Raw genomic sequence first — 21,279 nt, 5'->3', positions numbered from 1 at the left:
ACCTGAGCCACACTCTGACGCTTAACCAGCTGAGCCACCCAGGCGCCCCAAGACTTGAGTTCTCTAACCTTTCTCTGCATATACTTCATTGCTGCTATAAAAAAAAATACTTAGGAAGTACACTGGTACAAAAGAAGATATTTAAATATTAGAAAAGTTTAAGATAAGTAAAGATGCTTCCGGCTTCTGAGAAGAAAAGTACTGTATAAATGTGATGTATTGTTATCTTTATCTCAGAAGAACTAGTTTTAGTAAAGATAGGGAAGAAAATTCCTAGCTAACTTTTTTCTTTCTTAATTATATCTGGTCTTATTTCTGTTACTAATGAGTCTGTTGTCCAGGAGGTCATAATGGAGGTTTAGCCATGTTTATTCTGAATTTGTTGGCTCAGCAAAATGAAGGAAACTCCTGAGAAGTAACAGCTGCTGGGGGAGAGGTGGTCTGAGGCATATGTCTGGCATCAGCTGTTAATTGCCACTGCTCATTAATCTGCTCTTTAGGAAATATGATAGAAAATATAACCCCTTTGTCTCTTTGCCCTCTATTTGTTCATTGCCCTATGGTTTGTAGGCTTCTGTCACTGACCAAGTGGACCTGATGTTAGAATGCTAGAGCTGCACACACCAGTTCAAATGAAGCTTTTAGTGCTGGTTCTTATCTGACTGTCACCAAATACCCTTTCCTTCCCACCAGCACAAGGCTCTGGCCCTTTCACAGGGCACCTCAGAATTGGTTTTGAGAGCACTGTGAACTTGGCTTACTGCTTTTGGCAGCTAAAGAAAGGCCAGTTTTAATCAAGAAGGCAGATTTTTTTTTCTTTCCCAGCAGACTTCTAGAAATGGCACAAAAGCACTTAAGCTACCCTAATTATTCAGGAAGCTCCTCTGACTTTATTTAGGGTGTGAGAGATTATTTCCAGTTCCATATCTCACTCTTTTTAACATCGTCACATAAGTGTTCTCGACACATTTTTTAGGAATCAGTGATGACACTTTCCCATATTTGTGATTAGTCGTTTACACTGTAAAGTAGACCATTACAATTCATGTCTCTTTGTAGTAAATTTTTCTACCTTGGTGTAGTTGCTGGTTAGCTTCCCTCCTGGCAATCTGAATTGTCAGTATAAAACCTGCTTTCAACTGCATATGAGTTACTAAGTCTCAGTGACTGAAACAATCGCGGAACACAGTAGTACTAGAGCTCAAAGACAGGACAGTGAGGACTATTTGGCCAGCTTTGTTAAAATAACAGAAACATTTCTATGAATCATCAAGCTGCACATTTTTGTCATGTTTATCTTTTGCTATGCCTACTGCTTAGATGAATTTCTGTTTATACCAGATCCCTATCCTAGCATCAGAGACTTTCTGTATTTTGAGGACAAGAAGATAGATTCATGCTTGCACTTGAAAAAGCATGCTCCTTCCTATATAACCCACTCTGGTACTACAACCAAGTTTAAAAATGAGGGAAGCATGTCTTTATCTCGTCTTGGCTTTTCTAAATGGTAGTTTACTTTTCTGAAGCCATTTATTTAGATATGCAGATTATCCTGAAAATTAATGAATCAGCTTCTGACCACAGAAGAAAATAGGTTCATCAATTTCACATTTGCCAATGAAACTTGCAAATTCCTCTGTGACTGGCTTTGAACTGACTTCCTCTAATGGTCAGAGGAAAGGCATCATGGTTAATCTCTTTGTACCCTACATCTTTATGAATATAGAAAAGTCATGATTTCAAAACTATGATTTTTTTCAAAATGTTAATATATGTAAATTTGAGAATAATGATTATATAATTTTTATAACGTTTATTTTTTGAGAGTGAGAGAGCATGAGTAGGGGAGGGGCAGAGAGGGAGGGAGACAGAATCTGAAGCAGCCTCCACACTGTCAGCACAGAGCCTGACGTGGGGCTTGAACTCACGAACCACAAGACCATGACCCAAGCTGAAATCTAGAGTAGGACGCCTAATTGATTGAGTCACCCAGACACCCCAACAAAGACTATATCTTAATAAAAAATTTCCTGAACAAATACAGTTAAAATGAAAGGGCAGATCTTCCAAAGTAAAAGTATAAATGATTTACATCATCTGAAGAAAAAGTACAGTGTAGCATCCAATACAGGAACTTAATTATGGAAATGTGCCACATTATTACTACTTTTAGACTTTTCATTTAGTAGTTATGTAATTGTATCATTCCTTGCTTTTAACCAACTACTTTGAATAATTTGGGCAGTCTTTTTCTCTCTATCTAGTTAGGAACATTTTCCTGTAGATGGTGTGCCAGTGTGTAGTTTACTTCCCTTCCTTTCATTCTTATTCAGTAATTAGCCATATAGTCGTCTTTTCAATATTTACGTACATTTCATTTATAAAATTAAAATGAGCTAAACTGAAAAGCTCAGAGACTCTGGGGGAACCAATAAGAATTCTTGAAATATCTTTATTTGAAAACATTGTCTATCTAAAGTTAAGATGAATGAAAACCTCTAATGGAGATGATGTTATGGCCCAGTACTGATATGTGGTGCTACAAGTGCTATGATTATAATTAAATCTTAGATTCCTTAGGGGAGTCTTAAACGATGATGCTGCTGCCTTTATTTAAATCCAAGAAGCAGCAAATGGAGCCATTAAGAAATATAACAGTCCTAAATAGATAATCTTACTGATGGCACATTTAAAACCATTACAGACCCTGAGTGTACAGGGAAACACTTAGACTCATTACATGAAAATCACTTCTTTACCCTATGACCCAGGATTAAAGACTAAATATAAGTCAAACGTTGACAGTCAAGGGGCCCCTGGGTAGCTCAGTCATTTGAGTGTTCGACTCTTGATTTCAGCTTAGGTCATGATCTCATGATTTCATGAGTTCGAGCCCTGTGTTGGGCTCTGTGTGCTGACTATGCAGAGCTTGCTTGAGATTCTCTGTCTCCCTCTTTCTCTGCCCCTCCCCCACTAACACACACACACACACACACACACACACACACACACACTCTCTCTCTCTCTCTCTGTCAAGAAAAGATTAAAAGAAAAAAGTTGATTATCAGATTATTATTTTTATTTTTATATGATTAAGACCTAGTTGCTAGCAGCTATCTAAGTTATCATGGGCTACTCAACTTTGGTATATGATCTTGTTGTTTTATAAAATAAGATCATGTTTATAATAATCTCTTAGATACTGTGAATACTAAGTGACTGAGATTTCTGGCCAAGCCTTTGTTATCATAGGTTTGTTTCTCCTTTGGGAAGTAGAATGTGTAGGCCTTGCTTAAGTGGGCCATAGTCAGACAAACCTGAGTGTCACTCATGATTTAGGAAGGAAAAATAAGCCTTATTCCAGATTTCTGGGGTTTGTGTCAGCTTTTCTCTCTGTCCTTATCTTTTTGTCACTTGTCTCAGAGTTTTATTTATTCAGAATTGCTTTCTAAAAAACCTTCTTGGTTCTCTCAGGTTTATAAGCACTGGATAGACTCATAGAGCTAGTGAGGAAGGTTCAGGTATAGATAGAGAATAGGAGCCATGAGAATCTGCTAGTAGAGGGTGCTTCCAAATCTTTTTTGGGTCAGTAAACCTTTTGAAAATTTAATGAAAGCTGTGAACCCTCCTTACGAAAAATATACAATATCCACATACAAATTTTAGGAGTACCCTAGAACCCGAAGGTCTAGAAAAATAAATGATGGACTGTTAGCTAGGCACCTTTCCTTCTGCAAGTCAAGACAAGTTGATGCACACTAGGCCTGTGTTTACTCCTCTGCACAAGAGATACCACAGCTCTTATCCCCTCTACACAGGTATAATGGGAGAGAACATGGGCATTTTTCTGAAAATAACTTAGAAATTAATGCACTATATACAACCAATCACATTACAACAAAGTAGAAAAAAGACTATATAATTTTTTGTTGTTGAATTGAAATTTTGCTTAAACCCTGCTTGGTTTTTAGAAATTTTTTTATTATATACAGATGATTTCATAGACTTAGTAATTTACTCTAACAAGATTGTGTGTGTGTAAATAAAAGATAGCATTGACTTCCTATTGCTTTGGTTTGCTGTATTTATGAGGCGTATCTTCAGAGTATAGCAGATTAGGACTCTTGAATAGAAAATATTTAGGGGAAATTTCTCATACTTTTAGTGAATGGATGCTTGTGGTTGCCATGGGGATGATGCAATGCACAATTAAAGATAATTGGATGGTTTTAGGAAAGCTCTCAAAAACAGTTTGTATAAAGGGTGGTAATCTCATTAAATCTCATTAGGATAAATCCCAAACATCAAAGTGGGTATTACGCTACAAATTGTACATACTGGGATCTCTGTGGACAGTATAGAGTAGAAAAATCAGAAGGAGGGTCTCTGTAACATCTTTTTTCAATGGATTTTGTGGTTTGTTGTTGTTGTTTTCAACTTGACTATTAGGGAAATACCTCACCCTTAAGGTAGACGAACAGAGATTTCTGCAGTGTTATTTCAACATTGACATGAACCATGATCAGAACACGAGGCTAATGTAAATTCTTAAAATTTTTCTAACATTTTAAACTTAAAGAATTCAGGTTTCTATTTGTTTCTTTGTTTCCTTTCTCCCTCCCTCCCCCCTTACTTCCTTCCTTCCTTCTCTTCCCTCCCTCCCTCTCTCTCTTTCTCTTTCTTTCTTTCTTTCTTTCTTTCTTTCTTTCTTTCTTTCTTTCTTTCTTTCTTTCTTTCTTTCTTCCTTCCTTCCTTCCTTCCTTCCTTCCTTCCTTCCTTCCTTCCTTCCTTCCTTTCTTTCTTCCTTTCTTTCTTCCTTTCTTTCTTCCTTTCTTTCTTTCTGTTTATCTTTGAGAGAGAGTGTGTGCAAGCTAGGGAGGGACTAAGCGGGAGGGAGACACAGAATCCAAAGCAGGCTCCAAGGCTCTGAGCTGTCAACACTCATGAGCTGTGAGATCATGACTTGGGCTGAAGTTGGATGCTTAACCAACTGAGCCACCCAGGCGCCCCCTCAGGTTTCTATTTCTAGTGCTAACTTAACTATACTTAAATCTCCCAGGATCTCTCTTCCCATTTGTAGCATGCAAGTATTCCATTCTAACAGAAGATTGTTGAGGATATTTTCTGTAACTTCCAGTGTGGTTGCTTCCCAGGGTGCTTGGTTCCCTTCTGATTTCTCAACAGAACATCAGTAAGCCAACTATATACTGTGAGGGTTTTTTTAAGCAAATGATGTTTATTTGAAACTCATTGTGGTAGAGTTTTACAATCTTAGTACCCTTGCTATTTTAGGATGCACATTCACAAGGTGAGGTGGTATCATGCTTGGAAAAGGGCCTGGTGAAGGAAGCAGAAGAGAGAGATCCCAAGATTCAAGTCTCTGAACTCTGCAAGAAAGCCATTCTGCGGGTGGCTGAGCTGTCCTCAGATGACTTTCATCTAGACCGGCATTTATATTTTGCTTGCAGAGATGATCGGGAGCGTTTTTGTGAAAATGTGAGTCAGCTCAGAAACTGTTCTTCTCTTTAAATATTTTTTAATACTCTAGTCCAAAATAAAATAAACCACACACTCTCCCATGTACTTAAGGTACTGAAAGGGAAGGTGCAGTTGGTGCCAGGATAACAGAGAATGATGTTGGATGTTCATTCTTGATGACTTCACATCTAGTTAACAGTTGGCTTCCTCCAATCTCCACACATTATTTTTTCCATTTTGTCTTACTTCTCCATTTCAGTTCTTGGAAATTTGTTTTACTTATATACAGGAATCTTGTTTTACTACGGAATCCTGCTCATAACTATTTCATGGCTAAAACTCCCTTAATACATGTTATATGTTTTGGGCTAAGATAAACAGAAAATCAGGTAGCTAGCTTTTAAAACTAAATCCTTAATTACTATCTGCAGGTCTTATAGAGAAACTTGCTAGCATATTAAATAGAATAATCTCCATTCTTACCACAAAGAACTGAGAGTAACTTGTATACATTTCCACCCCTGCTGTTTTGAATATACAGTTTGAACCATCAGAGCCACTCACTATGAATTTTATTGATTCCAACATAAAGTTGTAAGAGACTGACAGACACTTCTCTTGACTCCCTAATTAACAGTATATTTCGAAGCAAATGACAGTAGCCAAGCATCATGAGAATTTTTTTTCATCTTTCCTGCAATCACCATTTTCTTCCAAAGGCCACTGAATGTTTTAAATGGCTGAGCCATTGTTCAGAGGTATTCACCATTATAATAGTTTAACAGGAGGTTCTGTGTAAGATTGTGGATAGTGCCCAGCATAGCTACTCAGCTGGTGGTTGTCATCCTCATCATCATGTGTATGTTCCGTCTTACAGACGCAAGCTGGTGAAGGCAGAGTGTACAAATGCCTTTTTAATCATAAGTTTGAAGAATCCATGAGTGAGAAGGTAAGTATTACTTTGAAATAAACCAGTATTCTATTCATTTCTTAAAAGTTTTCTCAAATCCTCTCAAATAATATTCTTAGAAACTCATACCAGGATATAAATGATAAAGCTTACCCTTTCCAGAAGTGAGACACTTGACTTTCAGTAGAGAACCAGAACATATTTTGCTTAAGCCCAGAAAATGAAGGTTTGTGATATCTAGACATTGGTAAGCCAACTGAGAATCAATTTTGGGAGTAAAGTTGGAGAATTTTGTATCACAGTTACATTGAAGTCACCCTCACATACTCAGGAAGTTTAGGCTAACCAAACCAGTGTGCTTTACAGGCAATTAGCAATTTAATTTTTCAGCAGCTGTCTCATTAAGCATTCTCATTACCATTAATCCTCTGTCCCTGGATAAATGCAAGGATCTTTTATAACTTAAAAGAAAATAATAATTATTCTTGATTTTGTTTTCCTGCCATTTACTTTCATATACAGCCGAAGAAGTGTTTCATTTCAGTTACTTATATAGTTTACTATTGAATAATTATATTTTAAAAGCATAGAATGTAACTTACAGGGTGTTCTGTCAGTTGCCACTTTGATTCTTGTGAAATTTAGGGATATTGTTGAAGAGGAAAAGAGTAATTTGTCAAGTTAATGCATTCGAATCTACCAACTATATGTTCAGGTACTATTGCAGCAACAATCAGTAATTTACTGTAGAATTCCAAGCTTCCCCATCCATTTACCCCTACCTCTTACCCCAGCACACTTGTGTTCAATTTAAACCAAACTTGAAGGGAGGCATTTTAGTAACAACTAGTTGTTGACATATCCTTGGCCATGAGCCTCTGCTTGTATGTGTGAGCAGCTTAACCACCTGAATGATCTTACTCTTTACTGCACTCTTTATTCAGTGTCGAGAAGCACTAACGACCCGCCAAAAGCTGATTGCCCAGGATTATAAAGTCAGTTATTCGTTGGCCAAATCCTGTAAGAGTGACTTGAAGAAATACCGATGTAATGTGGAAAACCTTCCTAGGTCTCGGGAAGCCAGGCTTTCCTACCTTCTTATGTGTCTGGAGTCAGCTGTGCATAGAGGTAAGAATTAATTTCTTTTTCTCCTTTTTATTCCTTTTGGATTCACATTCTAAAGTCTCTTGTGCCTATAAATGTTAATTTCCTCCTGTATTTGCTCTTCTCAGTGCACCTGTGCCTTGTGACTCAGGATCTTTTCTTAAGATTTCCTAGTTGGCATTTTTTAGCTCAATGAAGGGGGCTGACGAGGCTGTAGTGAATATTTGAAGTGTAATCTTTTCCACAAGTTTTAACTTCATGCTAGTAGGGATTGTTCTTAGCTTTCATTGTTCTCCCAATACTTATCTTTTTTTTTTTAATTTTTTTAAAAATTTATTTGTTTTTGAGACAGAGACAGAGCACAAGCTGGGGAGGGGCAGAGAGAGAGGGAGACACAGAATCTGAAAAGGCTCCAGGCTCTGAGCTATCAGCACAGAGCCCAACGCAGGGCCCAAACCCACAGACCGCAAGATCATGACCACTTAACCGAATGAGCTACCCCAAACACCCCCCAATAGTTATCTTTTAATAAGACTTCCATGGAGCGCCTGGGTGGCTCAGTCAGTTAAGCATCCGACTTTGGTCATGATCTCACAGTTTGTGGGTTCGAGCCCTGCATCGGGTTCTGTGCTGACAGCTCAGAGCCTGGAGCCTGCTTCGGATTCTGTGTCTCCCTCTCTCTCTGCCCTACCCTGGCTTGCACTCTGTCTCTGTCTCCTTCAGAAAGAAATAAAGATTAAAAAAAATTTTTTATAAAAAAAATAAGACTTACACTGGCACAGTATTTGCATTATTAGTTTAGTAGTATAAAATCTATATAAAGCAGAATACTGTCAAGATAAACCCTAGTCTCTGAAGTCTTAAACTCATTTCATGCTGATAAAGTTCTTGCTATATCCTAAGCTTTTCAGTCTAGATAATAGCATAACTGGTATATTATATTCTAGAAGAAAACATTACTTTTATGTGTGGTGATATCTGATTGTAATGCGCACCGTCCATAATGTCATGACTTAAATTCTAACTTAGGACGACAAGTGAGCAGTGAGTGCCAGGGGGAGATGTTAGATTACCGGCGCATGTTGATGGAAGACTTTTCTTTGAGCCCTGAGATCATCCTGAGCTGTCGGGGGGAGATCGAACACCACTGCTCTGGATTACATCGAAAAGGGCGAACTCTGCATTGTCTGATGAAAGTAGTTCGTGGGGAAAAAGGAAACCTTGGAATGAACTGCCAGCAAGCGGTAAGGAAAAATTTTCTACTGCCACCTGGAATGTTCCATATTATCAGCTGAGGAGCCTCCTCCTGATTCTGTCCCAGCTACCTTTATCTAGATCATTTCTGGCATCACAGTGAACACTGGGTACTAAGAACCAGACACAGAATATTGTTCAAGCATATCTTAATAAGAACATGGAATTTGCTGCAGAGCAAAAGTTTGATTTTATAAGCAGTAAATGAGCTATATACTTAAATAGGTAAAATGCATTGTTTGCTGGAGTTTTTAAAGAAGTAACTTGCTAGATGGAATTTCTAAACTTGGAACCAAGGCAAACCAGGTTCTGGTAAATTAGAAAACATCCTGCACCAAAAGACAGTCTGCCTGTCTCTACAGGTTTGATTGAGTTGGGGCTGAAAAAGAGCTGAAAGGAATTGAAATTTTCTAAGAGTTTCTTTTTATTATTGATGTGCAGCATACCATTAATTCCTGGCCTGAAGGAGCAAGAGAGCATGTCATTTTCAAAATCACACCATCTTCTTGTTACACTAGGGCTGCTGTGCATGGAAGGTCTTTCTTTCTCTTGCTCCAAACTCTACAGTCAGTTCTATAAAGATATTTGGAAAAAATTACTGCACTTCTTGGGAAGATAAAGTTATTCCTTTTTCCCCCTCCATTTTTAAAGATAAAGTTATTCTTGATCTAGGATTCATGAACAGTTGAATAACTACAGGTGAGAGGCATAATATAAAGTTAACAAAATACTATAGATGCAGTACATCTGTTTCATTACCATTGTCCACATTTATTACTTCTTACTAAATAGGAGTCTTTGAACAATTCTCAGTACCAAATGCAGTGGTACCCTGTACAGTGTACCCCATACATCCCTTAGGATGCACAAAAGGTACCATTTAGCTTTGTATCCTGAATTAGGGAGTTGAGGCTCTTTTCTCAGTGAAACTTTAGAAAACCACAATTTAGTTGGTCTTTTGTTATTGACAGTTTTATTTAAAAATGAGTATTACAGAAAACCAGAATTTTACAATCTGAAACACAAAATTTCCATAGGATTTTGATATGGATTAAAACTTCATCTTAGCTTCTATTACCCTGACCCAGAGTAGGTAAATTATACATCCATTGGTGGAAAAAAGAGACAAATATAGCCTCTTCTCCAGAATATTGGACCCAGCTAGAAGGAAGGTTTCTGGAATCTACTGTGGTTTTAGTTGGAACAGTGTGGTTCTTCAGGAATAATCTTTGCTGGTGATTGTCCTACGAAACCTCTGTGACAGTATGTGTGCCTGGGCCTCAGACCAAGAATGAATCAAGACATCTATATTTGAAGCTCATCCTTAATGCAGCACGTAAAAAGGGGAGGGGAGTTGATAGGAAAAACCTCTCTCTTTACTGAGGCTACACTTGTATCAAGGTGTACAAAAAAGAAAAGAAAAGAAATTGGTTAAACTTAATTTTATAGCAACTTCCTCCAGGGCTTTTTGAAATTAAGCTTTTAAGGGGCGCCTGGGTGACTCAGTCGGCTAAGTGTCCCACTTCAGCTCAGGTCATGACTCATGGTTCATGGGTTCAAGCCCTGCATCGGGCTCTGTTCTGATAGCTCAGAGCCTAGAGCCTGCCTCAGAATCTGTATCTCCCTCTCTCTCTGCCCCTTCCCCGCTTGTGCTCTCTCTTTCTCTCTCTCTCAAATCAACATTTAAAAAAAAATTTTTTTTTAAGAAATTTAGCTTGTTAAAAAGAATTAGTGTCTCAACTTGGAAGGTAAATAAGGACCTCTTGTCTCATCCTTTTTGTCTAGAAAAAAGTGTGTTTTGAGCCTAGATTTAGTCTCAAATAGGGAGATATGTGGTTTTCCCCACATTTGGTGTAGCTGGGTGGGAAAAAGACACTTTATTCTGGTTATTATGGACCCATGGTTTTTAGTCTTTGTTCACAAATATTGAAGGTGTAGATGGTCCAAAGGGAGATTATTTTCCTCAGTCTCCTGTGACATGATCCATCCTCCATCAGATGGGAGAATGTTTTGAAATAATTTATTTTGAGTAAGTATCTTTCTGGGTTTGCTTATGTTTTTGGGGGGGGGCTTGGGTTTTGGGTTTTTTTGGGTTCTGGGACACCTGGATGGCTCAACAGTTAAGCATTCCACTCTTGGTTTTGGCTCAGGTCATGATCTCACGGTTCTTGAGACTGAGCCCCCACATCGAGCTCTGCACTGACAGGATGCAGCCTCCTTGGGATTCCTTCTCTCCCTCTTTCTCTCTCTGCCCCTCTCCTGCTCTCTCTCTCTCTAGAGAAATAAATCAACATTTAAAAAAAAAGAAAAAGAAAACAAAGTTCTTTTCCTTGATACAGTAAACCTACATGTCTGTCTGTGTGGTTGACCACTAATTTTCCCTGTTCTCTGCTTGGCGATGCTTTGACTTCGTGATCTCTCCACAAATAGCAAACTGTGAAGCATGTGCTTAATTGTTATCTTATTGAGTAAATACTTTTCCAATGTATATGATGATTATGCATGATAACCATGAACTTGTTATATTCTCTTCAGATATGACCGAGCGAGTCTCGGCCCAGCCTTTCCCTGGCCAAAGATGACTGTGCAGTCTATTCTCTGGACAAATCATTTTTCAGAAGCATTTTTCCAGGTTTTCCCTAGGCAGTCAGGGGCTAGAATAGATAGACAATCACATAGCAGTTTATGTTCTTGGTGTTTATTTCCCACACTGCTGTCCCTGGATTCCAGAGTGGCAATGATCCCTTGAGCTGTTAGCCCTCTAGAGTCTGTAAGGCAATCATTGTCTCCTTTTAGGAGCTGTAGTCTGGTGTGTTCATTTTGAATTCTCAAAGTTTGCCTGTCACTTGTTGATATTTAACTGATATAATTCTTGCAGACACTTCCAAATCCCCATGATACTTAAAACTTCCCTCAGAAAAAGATGTAAATTATTTGGTCTTTGTCAGCAAACATTGTTACTAAAATTGATGATAATCTTCCTATCAGCTAACCACAGCATTTTGTAGCTTCTCCAAATTGCCACCAAAAATTGGTATAAATAACTTCCGTTCTAGAATATTGGAAATCTTTTATTTTCTTTTTTCTAAATACTTTTTCAAATATGTATTTTTGAGAGAAAGAGAGCACAAACAGGGGAGGGGTAGAGAGAAAGGGAGACAGAGGATCCAGAGTGGCCACCTTGCTGACAGCAGAGAACCTGAAGCAGGGCTTGAACTCACAAACCACAAGATAATGACCTGAGCCAATAGGATGTTCAACCACTAAGACACCCAGGCCCCCAGAAATCTTTTATATTTCTCTCATCTTGATCGTTGGCTTTTTAGGATAGACAGAATTGGGATTTTCTTTCTTCATTTCCTTTTGACCTATATTCTCTGATCAGTGTGTGATGGGGTCAGTGCTTAAGTATGAGCCCCTGTGGAATTGTAGGTCACATGCATGAGGATCAGAGAAGGCTCTCCTCCAGAGCCTACGTCTGTGACACAAAAAGGACTCCAGTGCTTTAACTTGGAAATAAGGAACCCAAGCCAGAAGGATTATAGTTTTCAAATTTGCTTTCTGTTATTTAAGATTTCCACCCCAAAACACCATCTGCTATCCATCTGTACTAATAATGATCTTTTATATATGTAAAATGCTTTGCAGTTTATACAACTTTCTCCTGTTTATTACTCTTTCTTGTAATTCCTCTTCAGTTCAAGAAACTGCAGCTAGAGGTTAATCATGCCCATGTTCTCAAAGCTGGTGTCTGGCAGAGCCAGAGCTATTAATAGAACTCAGGTTTTCTGATCCCTAATTTAGAGCTCTTTCCTCTGTGCCCCAGCTGGTTTCCCTCAAAGACCAGAAAAAGGAATTAGAGGCCCATCTTCTCATGCTCTCACTTTTTTCTATGACAAAAGATGGACCAGGCAAAAATAAATGTTAAAGAAAATACTCTCATTTTCAGCTGCATAATGACAAGTATTTTTCTGGATACATAAAATGAATAAGCTTTGCTTTATCTCTTGGTTGTATAAAAGATAATTGAGGAAATAAGGGAATTATAAGTATTGCATTCTGGTTTTTCTTTTTTTAATTGATATTTCTTAGAAGTTACATGAAATGTCACATTTGTTCTTAATAACATGGAGGAGCATGCTTGTTTTAATGCCAGTGTATTGGCAGCAAAATCCAAATTCTAGATTCTTATGACCAAATTAGGTATCTGACTGGAAATGTCTTCTCTTTACCTTTGTCCACTCAATTCTGGCTTGGCTGTGATTCTCCGGTTTAGCAATCTGATTAACAAGTAGGCAGATATGAGGGAAAAGGCAGCCTTTATATTATAAAGGCCTTTTGTTTTGCAAATGCTCAGAGATGGTCCAGACAGGTGGGCAAGCAATCCCCACAGTGGCTAAAACAGAAAACTTAAGCTCAATATAGAGAAACCAGTTGGAACATATTTGGCAGGAGCTCTTCAGCTTGGCCAGTGACAATTGTTAATTGTTAATCATTAAACTTATTAAAAGTACATTGAGATATACCGGACCGAGTAACTGTTTGAAGAGATGACATTGCTCTTCCCTGATGTGTAAGTGATGTTCCTCTTTCTTAATTTTTTTTTTTTAATCCAGCTGCAAACACTGATTCAGGAGACTGACCCTGGTGCAGATTACCGCATTGATAGAGCTCTCAATGAAGCTTGTGAGTCTGTTATACAGACGGCCTGCAAGCACATAAGATCTGGAGACCCAATGTAGGTTATCTTATTTGTGGTATTTATTCATATTCTATTTTATTTGGTGGTGTAGCATTGGGAACATTCCCTCTAAACAGAAACACATACCAACTTTTGATAGAACCAGTATTGAAATTGAGCCCTCGGCTCTGCCTATCCGTTATCATTGTGCTGATGTTCATTGACTGTAACTGACCGTGTATGGGCCTGTACATTAGGTTGCTGAGTAATTCTGTTTAATGGTCAAATGAAAACGAGAGAGAAACACTCAGGATAAAGTGACACATTACTTTGTCTCTGTATTGTCATCCTATTTGTATATTGACTCATTGTATACATTGACTACTTGATAATTATTAGAAATTAATTATAATTGAAATTAAAAACTGCTGTAGTTGGAGGATATAATCATGGACAAAATGAACTCTGAAGTTACATCCAAGATTTAGGAAAGCTATAAAATGCTAAAGTACTTGAATGTCATGTAGTAGTTTTACTCCATATGATGCACAGACCACTTTTATTTATTTATTTATTTATTTTTTAATATTTTTTATTTTATTTCTAGGAGAGAGAGAGACAGCGTGAGCAGGGGAGGGTCAGAGAGAGAGGGAGATACAGACTCTGAAACAGGCTCCAGGCTCTGAGCTGGCTGTCAGCACAGAGCTCGATGCGGGGCTTGAACCCACGAACCACGAGATCATGACCTAAGCGAAAGTCAGACGCTTAACCGACTAAGCCACCCAGGCGCCCCGCACAGACCACTTTTAAAACTAGGTTGCAAGTAAAGGCTAGGTTTCCCATTCCACAGAAATCTCCATAGCCCACAACGGGCAATAATCAACAATAAAATGAGTGCAGGCCATGTTTGTCATACACTCCTGCTGTTCGTGCTGTAGCAGGGGATTAAAAAAAAGGTATTCTTCTCTAAAGCTTTTTATGCATTTGGAGGAGATAGACAGAGTGAAGACTAAGAATATTTACCAATATAAAAATAATTGCATTGATCACGAGTGGTCAGAGGAGCTGGAGGGAAGGAGAGAACCACTACAGCTAAAAATCATTTGAAGATACTATCAATTAAATGGAATGTATGGATCTTTTCTGGGTCCTGGTTTGAATGAACATATAAAAAGGCTATTTATATTATAGCCTTTTCCCAATTATCCTATATTATAGGAAAAAATTTGAAAACTAACAGGATATTACATGACACTCAGGATTTTAAAAATTAATTTCTTTTGGTGGGTTACAGTAATATGTTCTCATAGAGAAACATGCTGAAGTATTTATGAACAAAATGATATGGTATCTAGGATTTGCTTCAAAATACCAGCAAGGGGGTGGGTGTAGAATTAAAACAAACGTAGCCATACTTTGATAAAGCTATGGGGAGGGAAGGTGGCTATTGTTTGATTCTTTTATGTGTGTTGGAGAATTTTCATAATAAACAGTTAAAAATAAAGCAGCTGCACACACATCTTATGTAAGTTGAGTCCTTAGTGCTAAGTGGCCCTGAAGTTAGAAGACATAATCATTGTCAGACTGATTTAATTTGAATTAATTCTCAGAAAAGTAAATCCCTGATTGCCCTCAAAAATAGCTCAATGGCTTTTTCTACAGACCAAGGAAATACTGATGTGAGAGTTCCAAACCTGTTGTTACAATTTCATCCCTGTTTAATGCCCAGGATCCTCTCGTGCCTGATGGAGCACTTATACACAGAGAAAATGGTGGAAGATTGTGAGCATCGTCTATTGGAGCTTCAGTATTTCATCTCCCGAGATTGGAAGTGAGTATTTGGAAGCCAGAGTCAAGTGTAAGCCTCAGCGTGTTCTCTTGTGTAGTCAGTATCTTTTGTATTATTTGAAATAACCAGTAGGAATATGTTTTTGTCAAGTTCTGGGACAGCTGACACACTCCTTTCCACTGAGAAACCTTTCTTGCTTTCAGAATAGTATCTCAGAGCTGAGGCAGCACTGCAGGTCTGTCCCCGTGTGTCCCCATTCATTACTACTTTGGAAGTCAGAGTCAAATATTTCTGATACCACAAACATCTATCCTGAAAGGACTTGGGCATCTGTGGGGCAGCAGAAGCATCTTCAGATACATTTCCAAGAAGATAATAGTGCATTTTAATTTTTATTGATTTGCACTGGATATGGGAATTTGCTTTTATTTCTTTACCTATTCAAAGTTATTGAATTTTCTATCTTAAGAGGCTCTTATCAATAAGTGACAGCTTGATTCTCTAATTCTCTTCTCATCCTGTTAGCCAAGAAAGGAGGGGTAGGGGACGAAATAGAGGGGATCTGTGTTACAGTCAGATTTACTGTAATGTACTGGCTTCAGTGTCCTCTTTTTATGGCTCACTTTCCCTTCCACCAGAGCAGCCAGCACCTGACCGCTTGGGCAGCTGGCTGTTCCTGCTGCACCCGGGCTCAGCTCCTTCCTGACTCGGTTATCTCAGTCACTGTAGTTTGGTCATTAACTCTTTCTGGTAATTGAATACATCACCCACATACTTTACTGGAAAGTGATTATTCAGAAGATTCTATTTTTATTTGTTCCCTCAAATTAACTCTGGAAAGGACTACAGAAAAGTATGTGGGAATTTCTCTGTACTTTTCAGTCCACCTAAACCTGAGTTTTGACTCAGAGTCTAAACTTTGTTTATTGAGTTTACTACCTTAATCAAAATTCTGTTTTTTCCTCTTCTGTAACTCCTTCACCCATGATCAAAAAATGCTTCGCAGGCCTAAAAGCTACTCATTAAGTATCAGCTTTTCTCCTCCCATTCACTAGTTCTCCCCCAAAGTTAACATTATGATATGGACGGAATTAAGCATCCATTGGTCTAATTTGGAGAAGCAGCAGGCTCATTGCCTTAACCCATGGTCTCCAGAGTCAAAGTTAATATGTCAAGTTTTTTAAGTTGATAAGCATATTCAGATAAACTAAAAATATAACTGCCTTTGCTTGCCTGGGAGAAAGAAGAGTAACAGTTTTACTGGGAAGGAAGTCAAGTGCAGGATTCTGTTTATCTTGCCATTTCCTCATCTTATTGAATCTAGTATATCAGATAGGACTGAATTTCATTCACGCTTAGAAAAAAAAGTATTGAGTGAAAAGTTGTGAATCGCCTGGTGATAGCTACAGATCTTATTTTCTCATTTCAGCCTGAGCATGTTAGTGCTGAGTGTGCTGTTGTAATGTTGCGCATCTTACACGGCCGTCTTGGCCTCTTTGAGGTAGAACTTCTGCTACAGAATGACCACTGTGTGTTCCTGAAGAAGAAAATTCAGGAATATCTTTTAACCTTATAGGCTGGACCCTGTCTTATACCGCAAGTGCCAGGGAGATGCATCTCGTCTTTGCCACACCCACGGTTGGAATGAAACCAGTGAACTTATGCCTCCCGGAGCTGTCTTCTCCTGCTTATATAGACATGCCTACCGCACTGAGGAACAGGGCAGGAGGGTATGCACTCAATACCGACTTCATTTCTTATCCGCCATTTGTTTTGTAATTAGTTTGTTGTATTGTTCTGACTTCTGTCATTACAGGAAATTTTGTTTATTAGTAGTCTGGCAGGGAGGGGTTACTGCACTCCTAGAAACTTCCTTCATTCAGTAACTATACATAGAGTTGCTTCACCGGCTTCTTACCATCTGATTTTATCTTTTCAACAAAGTAAGTGAGGGTAAATTTCGAGTTTTTTCTTTAAATTACCAAAATCTAAATGACCCTAACTTTATTTAGCTTTGAAGTTCCATTAGAAGCTCTTAACCAGGATACAGATGGTTTTTAGGCTTGTTGTGAGTTTAGGTAAATTTGAACTTAGTGTTTCCTGATGTAAGTGTGTGTCTTTTTCTGAACTAGAGCCCACATTCTACTCTGTATTCATAGAGTAGTAGCAAGATTAGTTTCGCTAAACAAAAAAACTCTAACCTAACCTGAACAAATCCAGTTCACTTTTTGTCAGAGTATTTTGAAAAAAAGATGTTGTTTCATATAGTGTATTAGAAAATCTTGAATGTATAATCTCATTCATAGAGACAGAGGCTTTTAGAAGCCTCCTAGAAAATTTAATCCTTGTTCTAGAAGAGATTTGAGGTATAAAGTTTATATAAACAACTATAATGTTATTTGTTAGTTTCCTGGCAACAGATTTCCTTTATCTAGTGCCTTTTTGTTTTGGTTCTGGTACTTTTTTTTTTAATGTTTATTTTATTTTTGAGCAAGAGAGAGCAAGTGTGAGCAGGGGAGGGGCAGAGAGCAAGGGAGAGAGGATCCCAAGCAGGCTCTGCACTGACATCAAGCCCGCTGTGGGTCTCAGACTCATGAACCTTGAGATCATGACTCAAGCTGAAGTCAGACGCTCCACCAACCAGGCAACCCTGGTTCTGGTACTTTTAAAGTATTTTGCTTGTTCTTTCTCACATAGCTTTCACGAGAGTGCCGAGCAGAAGTCCAAAGGATCCTACACCAGCGTGCCATGGATGTTAAGCTGGATCCTGGCCTCCAGGATAAATGCCTGATTGATCTGGGAAAATGGTGCAGTGAAAAAACAGAGACTGGACAGGTAGCTCACATAGCCACCTATTTATCTTATAGTAGTAATAATAATGATATTCATGACTAACATTGTATATAGAGTACAGACACCATAAAATACAGTCTTTATTTTTGTTACATTATTCAATGTCTTCTTCATAAGAAATCCTAAGGAAAATTTTCTCTTTTGTCTCTATATGAGGAATAATAATACTTTTCCTAAGCAGTTGGTTGTTTTTATATTATGATTATTTTATTTTGTAATTGATCATTTTCTCTCTTTGTGTTGCCTCTTTAAAAAACCTGGAGCCAAAGATAATGGCCTGCCTCTAGCAAGTATATGAGATTTTGTGGTAGGTTTTTTTGTACCAAGCTTGCTGCTAGCTCTATCTCCCTTTCTTTACCATATTTTCTTTTTCTTCCTATTTTTTAACCTATTCTAAATTTATTTATGTTGCCTTTTTTTTCTTCTCACTTTTATAAGGCACTTTAAGTCCTTTTGAGGGAAGGCAGTGTATAAGTATAAACAATTCTAAATACTGACATACACGAATAGTGTGCATACCCTCCAGTAGTCCTATAAGATATGTAGGAATGGGAATTATTTTTCCCATTTAGTAATTGACAGAATTGAGACTCAGAAAAGTGAAGTGTATTGACTTCCTTTCCTAATACTCAGGTGTAATTCTAGCCAGACATCTGGTCCACTGTGTCATAACCTCTCCGTACAGGAAAGCGTGGAGAAGCTGCAGCCCCCAGAATTACATGCATGCTATGAATGGTTCCCAGAGATTTTGTGCCTCATTTAAAAAAATAGAAAAGCTACATTACTGCATTCTAGCAAATTAAGTTAGAAGGTAGCATGTCCTCTGTCTTAAGGCAGGGAAACCAAGCAGTGAGGAATAAGTACTTGTTTAAAGCTCCAGTAATACTAGAACAAAATGTGAACTCAGGTTTCCAGGTTCCATTTTTACTACTCCAGAACATCCTCTGGGATTAAACTATTAAAAACTCACCCGTGCAGGAATTGGGTATGTTTAAGAAAGAACATGGCTCACTATTCAGATCTGCTGGCCCTGGGAATACCATTTGCAGTAGGCTATCTCCTGGGCCTGCTGCAGTTTTGTCAAATTTGATGTTAGAAAACACCTGCAGTTCAGCTTTCTGCTGCCTCTGTCTAACGAAACAAAAGATATAGTTACATGGAATCCCAGAAAACAGTTTCTGAAGTAAATGAGAAAGCTATGCCGTGTGGCAGTCCATTACTGTGAAGCTCAACTCAGGAAAGGATTCCGTGACTCGGATTTCTCCATTAGCCATTTATCTTACTCCAAAAGTTTTATGCATTTGCCTTTAAGGACTTTACTCCCTTTCTGGCCATTGTATAATTCCTGCACACCTGCTCATCCCTTCCTACTCTAATTCCAGAACAGAGACTCTTGCAGAATAGTAAATTAAACTTGATCCTTTAATAGAGCTGTTTGCTGAGAAATAGCTGTTGATATTCTTTGGGAAAGTGAGCTTCTCTTCTACTTAAAACCTCTATGTTTCTAAAGGGAATAGTCATGGAATGATACCACCAGGTCACTCCAGGTGAGTTTCCAAAGCCCAGACAAGTTAGCGTTTAGATGTCCAAAACCTGATGTGTTCACTTGTTTTGCAGTTTTCCTCAGGATCTTTCCACGTGGGCCAGGGTTAGAATCCCAGATTTGACTTGCAGGAGCTATAAGTTCTATGCTGTGTTTTTGATCCTGGGTCCCAGCCTACTCTGCTCATGAAGAATATTAAAATATTCCATATCTTAAATTGTAAATCTGTTGTTCATTGATTATTATTGGTACGCAGATTTAAAATGGGAGCAAAGATTATCAAAACATAGGTTAAAGTTGAGTGGCAGGTTGTTTATAGAGTGAAATAAAGGGCTGATAAAATTTTTAGACTCTGAGGACGTCTAAACATTGATTATTGTTGGATTTATTGATTGGGCCTTCTGGAGAATTTGCATGGCTCTTGTAGCGCCTTGTAACCCTCTTAACCACCCTTTTACATCAAGTACTTAATCTTTCAGCAGTCCCAGTTTGGGGACTCAAACTTTAATGTTCTGTTCAGTGAAATAGTTTTTAAAAGAAAAAATAAGGAGGACCACTGAAAAGGAAGTAGACCCTGTTCTCTCAGCTTCCCTTGTTCATTTATATAATTGACAGATGCTAAGGGATTGCTTTTTTTTTTAATGTTTTTTTAAATTTATTTCTGAGAGAGAGAGAGAGACTGTGTGAGCAGGGGAGGGTCAGAGAGAAAGGGAGACACAGAATCTGAAGCAGGCTCCAGGCTCTGAGCTGTCAGCACAGAGCCTGACATGGGTCTCAAACCCACGAACCATGAGATCATGACCTGAACCGAAGTCGGACCCTTAACCGACTGAGCCACGCAGGCGCCCCAAGGGATTGCTTTCTTACCTGCAGGAGCTAGAGTGCCTCCAGGACCACCTTGACGACCTGGCTGTGGAGTGCCGAGACATAGTTGGCAACCTCACCGAGTTAGAGTCTGAGGTAAGTGGCTTGCAGCTTGTAGACCGTGGGCAGCCCCGTCAGCAGCTTGTCCTCTTTTCTCAGGCTTGCTATTTCTCAGCCCCGAGAGTGTCACTTCTCTCCGCTGGTTTTACAGAGAAGTACTTTGTGTTGCTTCCTAAACCCCTCTCCTCATTTCTCCAGGGAAACACTCCATACGTTTAGCCCTTTGGTTTTCTTCATAAATTAGAATTATCACGGTGATTAGACCAATCTTTTCCCTCGCCTTTAAGAAAAGCTTGCTACTGTGCTTCAGATCTCTCGCTCACGTGCAAGACCAGTCCGAGCAGTCCTGTTCCTGTTCTCTTATCTTAGCTCTTTCAGTTAGGCCATCTGGTCATGTTTGTGTCATCAAAAAGAAAATAAAAGGCTGGGACTTCCACTTAAATGTGGAGGATTGAATACACGTGTTTATCCGTTTCATCCTGAAACTCACTAAAATATTAAAAAAGAAATTAGAAAGTCGCATAAGCAAGACATATTATTTAGAAATACAGACCGCATTACTGGGGAAGGAGCAGGTAAAAATGTTAAAATTGTCTTGTGGGGGCAGAAATCAGGGAAATAGGGAATTGCTATTTTTTTTTTATCATAAGCCTTTGAGAACTGTTTGAATTGTCAAAAGTGGCAATACTTACAATTACCTTGCTCAGCTAGTCTTTTTTTTTTTTTTTGCTTTCTTTTTTTTA

The 21,279-nt window shown here is 38.5% G+C and overlaps 1 protein-coding gene across 1 annotated transcript in view; it reads left to right on the top strand.

The window, feature by feature from the left end:
• The window catches only part of GLG1 (golgi glycoprotein 1), a 160,854-nt gene that overhangs the window by 116,102 nt on the left and 23,473 nt on the right, over positions 1-21,279 (top strand). The window contains 9 exon segments of the mRNA XM_077752791.1: positions 5,293-5,496; positions 6,356-6,427; positions 7,333-7,516; positions 8,522-8,736; positions 13,363-13,484; positions 15,157-15,258; positions 16,793-16,946; positions 17,914-18,051; positions 20,486-20,572. Coding sequence (XP_077608917.1) covers positions 5,293-5,496; positions 6,356-6,427; positions 7,333-7,516; positions 8,522-8,736; positions 13,363-13,484; positions 15,157-15,258; positions 16,793-16,946; positions 17,914-18,051; positions 20,486-20,572 — 1,278 coding nt within the window.

The sequence above is a fragment of the Crocuta crocuta genome, unplaced genomic scaffold (genome assembly GCF_008692635.1).
Source record: "Crocuta crocuta isolate KB4526 unplaced genomic scaffold, BGI_CrCroc_1.0 scaffold727, whole genome shotgun sequence".
Classification (NCBI taxonomy): Eukaryota; Metazoa; Chordata; class Mammalia; order Carnivora; family Hyaenidae; genus Crocuta; species Crocuta crocuta.
Note: the sequence above shows the minus strand (reverse complement) of the source record. Positions and strands in the feature narration are given on the sequence as shown.